Source organism: Anarrhichthys ocellatus, unplaced genomic scaffold (assembly GCF_004355925.1).
Source record: "Anarrhichthys ocellatus isolate YVR2014 unplaced genomic scaffold, GSC_Weel_1.0 scaffold186, whole genome shotgun sequence".
NCBI classification, from domain to species: Eukaryota; Metazoa; Chordata; class Actinopteri; order Perciformes; family Anarhichadidae; genus Anarrhichthys; species Anarrhichthys ocellatus.
In genome coordinates, this window is record NW_022280216.1 from 30724 (window position 1) to 37760 (window position 7037).

The following is a 7037-nucleotide window of genomic DNA, read 5'->3' on the forward strand; positions in this document are numbered from 1 at the left end:
TTTATCTGGATTGTTCTGCACGGTCTCTATTTGCGGAGACGTTTGCACCGACAGAGGAGGTGTCGAGTGTTTCCTGATAATCTTCCAGAAGACAGACCTTTCATGACTAGGATGCCCAGGAGGGGACAACTGGACCCCAGATCCTTGTCCTGATTTAGACTCAAGGTCTTTCCCTCGGCTGGAGCTGCCTGTTGGTGTCCCGTTTCCTCTAAGTAGAGTTATTATTTCTGAGTCTGACCCCGCCTTCACCCCGTTTCCTATTCCCATCTCTTTGTGTCACCTGTCCGCCTCATACTTAATGACTTTTCTGTGATCTTCAAATACTTTTCTTGAATACTAATAAACCATTTCAAATGGAAACTTGTGTTTTTCTGCAGGCTTTGAAGCCAAAAACGCCAAGATGTCGGAGTGAGTAATTCTGGGTCTCATTCATCTCTATGTTCACGTATATATTTTAATTTGGACCAATAACACTAAAGTCAAACGTATTAAGTAATCTATATTGTCCAATCAGAAGAACCATATATTGTATTTAAAACAGGATTATAGAAATGTAACAGAAACATTTCCTAAAACCGTACTGCAGTCGTTTCCAGTCAAAATTAGTTAATTTCAGCTTATTTCTAAAATCAAGTCACCTTTGTCTTTGCATACCGTGTTTATAATGAATTTAAAATTAATATTATTTTATATCAGGGACATTGTAGGTAAAAAAATAAACAGGGTGGGGGGGGGGGTAATACTCAGAGAAAACAATTAGAATTTCTGAGATTAAAATGGTAAATTAACGAGAAAGAATTTACAAATTCTATGAGAACAAAAATTAAAATCATGTTTCTTCTGAAGACAATACACAACAATGTCTCTTCAAAGTCCAGATGTTTATGATAATTTGGTGATTTGGGGATCAAATCAAGAGCATTTCCTTATTGATAAATCTGATTGCAAAGTATAATCTGATGAAGTCATCTACTGCAGGAACAACACACAACCACAGTTGCCGTAAATATATTTATTTATTTAATATGTAAATATGTGACTTTAATCTCAGAGAAAGTGTTTTCTTGTAAATTCTAAATTTTAAACTTTAGAAATTGTATATATTTTGTTATATATTCATATATTTTTTACCTCTCAAACCCTTTAGGAAAAAGATGTCGTCGAGTCGCAAGCATCATCTGAAGGTAAAATATCTCTATTTGAAATTTTATACAGTGTTGTACAAAACAAATTCAAAATAACAAAAAATGTAAAAGTCACTTTTTTGGTTTACAACAACTGGCAAAAATGTCTTTACATTCACTCCTGTTGATGTTGAGTCATATCTGATGTTGTGTTGCTGTTGTCGGGCAGAGTCTGATGCTGTCCATCGCCAAAGGTTTACTGGAGGAGGAGGAGAAGGAGCAAGAGGAGGAGAGGGGCCGGTACATGGCAGAGACCTGTCCTCCTGTGTCCATGCCGAGGAGCATGCAGGAGCTGCAGGTACGTCCTGAAGAAAGACATGGAGTCTATTGTCATCTATTGCAACTTTTTTTCAGGGACGATATTACGTCGTTAAGCCAACAAAACCAACAGTCAGGTTTTAAAAACAGATTTTGTGTCCCTGTACACAAAAGCAATAGATTGCACTTGGTGAGTACCGTGGTACTGGGCTCATGCAGTCAGTTCTGAGCTCAGTATCATCAGTGAACAGTTTATATCGGCAGATTATTTACAGTATTTATTCCTCCATAGAACATGCAGTTACAGAGTCCTTAGCTTCAGTAGGTCGATGTGTTAATACAGACATGTATGTGGTGTTGAAGACGTTCATAATAGAATGAACTGGCCTTTGATTTGAGGGAACACGGGATGTTTCTGGTCCACGGTGCGTCGTTCTGTCATCGTGACTATCTTGCTGCTGTTTGTGTTCAGGAGCTTTGCCGGGAGTTCCACCACAAGATCGACGTGATGGACGAGGAGCGATACGACCTGGATATGAAAGTTAATAAAGCCAACAAGGAGGTAGAATTATTCAACATGTAACCCCCTGCAGAACCTTCAAACTCCTGCTTGGCTCCCAAACATTGTCGTAACTTTATTTTTACACAGTGTGGAGGTTTTAGAGTCTCCACATTTTACATCTTTATCTCCATTTTTAACTGGTGAGGCTTTCAGAACTGTTCATTTTGTAGTGTAATTAAATCCTTTGCTGCCACTGGCATGAAACAAAGGCAGAAAGGACCATCATCTATGTTTGAGAATTGCTTAAATTGTAGTAAATGGAATCTAAAAAAACTTCACGGCCCAAAGAAGGTTGAAAGTATTGAGAGTTTAGTTTTTTCTCGGCTGTTCTAGGTTGTAAATGTCATTTTGTAGCGTGTTTAAGGCGTTTGTAGTAAATCCAGACTCAACTCTTCATCCGTCGTGGCCTCTCTGTTTCCACCTTCCAGATCGACGACCTGAAAATCAAAGTTCAGGACCTGATGGGTAAGTTCAAGAAGCCCGTCCTGAGGAAAGTACGCATGTCGGCCGACGCCATGCTGAAGGCTCTGCTGGGCTCCAAGCACACGGTGAACATGGAGCTGAGGGCCAACCTGAAGCAGGTCAAGAAGGAGGTCAAGGAGGAGGTGAGGAAGTGGCCTCGTTTCATAAAAATATCGTATTTACTGAGACTTAGAGCTGAAAACGTGAGATGTGTGTGGAGCGATGAGGAGACCGAAACCTTCCTCACATTAATACCGGAAACAGAAATGTCATATTTCCATCATGTCCACATGGTTTTACATAGTTTGAGCTTCTCTGGAGAATTAGCAGCAACTCACAGCAGTGGATGGAAACAGTTTTCTCGAGAAACCTGCAGAGTTCATTCCATTGTCTTATTTTAATCTAATGTTTGAACCGTCCGGATTAGATGAATTCTTCCTCCAATGATGTGATTGATCTTTGTAACTTCTTACACTCTGGATTTGATGTTTTCTAGACATTGTGGGAACTAAAAATCACATTTATTATACCTTCAATCTCAGAAACGTCTCCAGAGAAGGTTCCACACACTGTAGAGTGGTAGACCTGTTTTAATGCCTTTAACACTAGTTTAACTTTTCTGAATGAAATATATTTCTGAGAAAGTCCTCACAAGTGGCCTTTTATGTTCCACCAACCTTCCCTAACAGTAACTATATAGATATTATACAGCAGATTTAAACAATTATCGTTAAAAAGATGGAGTCAAGCTGAACCTAACTAGTCCTTCAGTCTAAAGTAAGGTAGGACTGCTGAACCAGGGTTTTTTTCAGACCATTATCTGAAACTTTGATAAACCCTCGTGGTCCAGCTCTGATTTTGGGTCTGTGGTGTTTCAGGATAAAGAGCTGCGAGACGTCGGTGACTGGCGTAAAAACATTGAAGACAAAGCCGGCATGGACGGGAGGAAGAAGATGTTTGAGACCGAGGCTTAAATCAGCCCGTAACAAAGCTGCAGAATCTTAAGTCTCTGTTTTTTTATTGACCGTTTAGATAGCACAAATATATGAATTATTAATAAACTAACTGTTTGACTGAATAAACAAACTGAAGGAGCCCTTTTTAGTCGTGCTTATTTGTCGTAAAAACCCAAAATTTGACAACTGGAATCAAAATATTAAGACAGAAATCAGAAATTAGCACCGTTAGCTATGAGCCGCCGGCTGAGCTGTCTCCATGTTGAGAGCCTTATGGAGTCAATGAGATATGCTCTGAATTTCGTATTTAGCACCTTTAAGGAAACTAGCTAGCTGGACCTTGATACGCTAACACATGAAATAGTAACTTAGGTGTTCGTACAATTAATAATAATTAAATCATTATTATATTACATCCCACATTAAGAGTACGTTGAATCTCCAAGTTAAATCTTAAGCATATTATATAAGTATTCAAAATTAACGTTAGCTAACGTTAGCTACCAGCTAAATCGGAGGCGGAGGCTCCTCTGACAACAGTATCGTTGAGGGAAAGTAGTCGCCCTTAGAAGTTGTTTTGTTTTACAATAACTACACGATAGCTTTTTATGTGCCATGAAAGAACAATTATTAAATAATATTAGACATAATATCAATGAATGTGTGGAGGTTTCATGGGTAATAGTTCGCTGCCCTTCGATGGCACTAATTTAAACTCAATTTTGTGAATTTAAATTGATATTCAATATACATGCACTACAAATGTAATAATTGTTATATAAAAACAATTATACAAGTATGTATATGTTGAATTTGATTTGTATGTATTGAATTGTAATGCTCATGATCGATAGAACAGGTGGAAGTAAGTTAATGAGTCGTGAGAGCGTTAAAAAGCAGTGAACATAATCCGACTCCGAGTTAAAGTTCCTCGGTTGTTGCTGATTTATGACGTGTAAATCCTCTCACGGTGTCATCTTCAACACGTCATTGACGTGAGATATATGACTCCAAATAATGTCATATAAAAACATTTGTACCCTGAAAGGAACTCTGTGAAGTATATTCATCTTCCTCATGCTGACTTTAAAACACCAAACTGATCGGACCACACAAAGAGAAACAGATCTGAGGTCAGTAACTCTTTTTTAAATAATTGTATTTATGTTGTTTTGATTGATTTTCAACTTTTGTCTCAACAGTTTATTTGAACCCCCTTTTTTACCATTCATAAGTATAAAAATGTATATTTGTACATTATATTATTATCGAACATAATAATAATATAGATATAAGGACATATAAGTGTTTATTAATGTATTTGTGAACAACTTTAACTCAATGATTACCTTAAGTTTTCCTCTCTTTCAGAGCCGCCGCGCTGCGACAACAGCAACACAGTGAGTTCAACTTCATATTAAAGACATAATCCATAATCCACATATAATGAAAAGGGTTTGCTTCAAGACCGAAAACCTTAAGGTTTGGAAGCTGTTTTGATTTAAATACCGGGACAAACATTGATTTCATTTCTTGTTTTGTGTCAGTATAGAAATTAGTGAGACTGAAGTGTTATTATCGGCTTTCACACTTCAACGTCTTTAAAACAGTTTGAAATTCAAACAAACTGATGTCGGTGGAATAATTATTATTCTAACCGATGTTACTGTATAATTCAGACACCAGATGTTTTATTCACATGTGAACTAGTTTAAATGAAACGATCTAAACTTCCTCACAGAGTCACATGACAGAATAATGATGAACTAGTTTCATTATTGATCAGTAAATATGGATTAAAGAGGTTTAAACTGTGATTAGATCAGCTGATGTTCCACCAGTAACTCTAGACTAACCTTCTGTTTATATTGTGAAGTCTAAAGTTAATTGTTGATTCCACCTTGTTCTACGCTGCTTTTATTGTGAAACTCTTAACACTGAAACAGGAAGTTGTTCATGTTTAAATCTCAGCTTCCTGTTTCTTTTACCTGCTGATTTCTTCTCTTCTTATTCAGCTGTTGATCAGAGGATCTTTGTTTATTTCAGTTGAACCGTTGAACAGAGTTTTGTTCTCCATCTACTGAACTAAATAACATCTATTAGTGAAGAGACTTTCTACAAAATAAAAGCATCCTTCAGACACAGAGTCGTCCTCTCACACGTGTGACTGGACACAGTCGAGCTCTGTGGCAGCAACTTTAATTTACACTTAATATTATTAGCCGTTGATTAGAAAATGCCTCTGCGGTTTAATCACTTTCCTGCGTTGTCTCCGTGAGAAGCCGGATGAAACGAGATAATACAGATAACAATCTTAAAGGGCGGGTTATTTATAATGAGGGGCCAGATGACACTGTACTGTATTTCATGACCTTGCCAGCCCATTGGTTTGACCAGTAATCCGCTTCCATAAAGAGAAAGTGGAGGATTTAGAGGACTATCACAGATTGCAATATATAGCTTCTTAACTCTCGGTCCGGTCGGGACTCGGTCTAACGAGCTGAACCCTCCGCCTGGTCTACAGTAAGGACTCTTTCTCTCTTGTTTGTTTGCACATTCTTTTGCAGGACAGCAGGCGAACAGATGCTTCATCTGGTCGGTACGGTTGTTAGGAATTTATGTTTTGTTTATCCAAAATCTCATTCTGTCCGTGAAAGAAACATCATAAATGTGACGTTTGTCTGTTCTTTGATCAAGGTGTTCGATAGCAACGGGACAATGCAGATGTTTGATGTTTTGGGGAATTCTTTCGGAGTGTTTTAGCAATTTGCATCAATAGTTGACGTTTAATTGGCATTCGCTGACTTAACATACTTTTTTATGTTGACACAATTTTAAAAAGTTAAAAGTTTTAGGTTTCTTTTATTGGTCCGACCCTTATTCTTCTTGAGCTTTGTTTAGTGTGGGTTCAGCCCGCTGATGTACGCCGGTGACGGGTCTCTCTGAAAGGCAACACCACTACAAGGCTCGAACCTGAAAGTGGACCCGTCAGTGTTTATCCTCCTGTCAGCACCGGGGGGGTTCGGAGGAATAACGTGGTTCTAATCTGCAGCCGGCTGCCGACTTCAGTCTCTGTCTTCACTTCACACTTGTCTTTAATCCCCGCTCGCCAAATTTAGCTTGTTCTCCTCGGAAGCATTCAGACGTTAAAGCTTTATTCTACAAAAACAGGATTCAAACAATAGATTTAGTTTCATTCTTCTTCTGAATCACAAAGACGGAGCTTTATGTCATTTAAAATAAATTACACATTAATTTGTCTTTGCTGTATCTAAAGTTTAAACCTCATCTATTGATGTAACCGAATTCAGTTTCAAGGTACTTGTACCTCACTTGAGTTTTCCCGTTCTATTCTACTTCTACTTCTACTACATCTCAGAGGAAAGTATTTTACTTTTTACTGCACTTAATAAATCTGACATCATAACATCCTTTTAGAAATATAAAACATTCTTCAAAACAACGCAACAGTAAAGTTTTATTTAATATCTTTTAAAAACGAGATTAAAACAATTAAAAAAATGTTAAATTTAAACTAGTTGAGTTGTTTAAATTAGCCATCCCAAGACATTAAACTATACACATATATAAATATATATATATATATATATATAT

At 37.4% G+C, this 7037-nt stretch overlaps 2 protein-coding genes across 4 annotated transcripts in view; both read left to right on the forward strand.

Annotated features, from left to right (window-relative positions):
* Nucleotides 1–400: 400 nt before the first annotated feature.
* LOC116400621 (troponin I, fast skeletal muscle-like) lies at nt 401–3646 on the forward strand. Of its 3 annotated transcripts, none has more exons than XM_031878541.1 (6): nt 401–408; nt 1148–1184; nt 1354–1482; nt 1915–2004; nt 2433–2609; nt 3345–3646. In XM_031878541.1, the coding sequence occupies exons 1-6, from the start codon at nt 401–403 to the stop codon at nt 3438–3440; spliced, it is 537 nt and encodes a 178-aa protein (XP_031734401.1). In that variant the 3' UTR covers nt 3441–3646. The 3 variants fall into 3 exon arrangements, with proteins under 3 accessions (XP_031734401.1, XP_031734402.1, XP_031734400.1); XM_031878542.1 differs by having other exon boundaries at nt 3354–3646; XM_031878540.1 differs by lacking the exons at nt 401–408; nt 1148–1184 and having other exon boundaries at nt 1435–2004; nt 2433–3430.
* Nucleotides 3647–5490: 1844 nt separating this feature from the next.
* The window catches only part of LOC116400623 (troponin I, fast skeletal muscle-like), a 10679-nt gene continuing 9132 nt past the window's right edge, over nt 5491–7037 (forward strand). The window contains exon 1 of the mRNA XM_031878543.1: nt 5491–5945. The gene's annotated coding sequence lies outside the window, so the exon portion shown is untranslated. The remainder of the gene's footprint in view (nt 5946–7037) is intronic.

Bases quoted from the DNA above. Each gene is read 5' to 3' on its own strand.
- LOC116400621 (XM_031878540.1), top strand. From the start codon at position 1,852: ATGTTTCTGGTCCACGGTGCGTCGTTCTGTCATCGTGACTATCTTGCT. The intron at 2,005-2,432 runs GTAGAATTATTC...TCCACCTTCCAG, and splicing joins TTAATAAAGCCAACAAGGAG to ATCGACGACCTGAAAATCAA.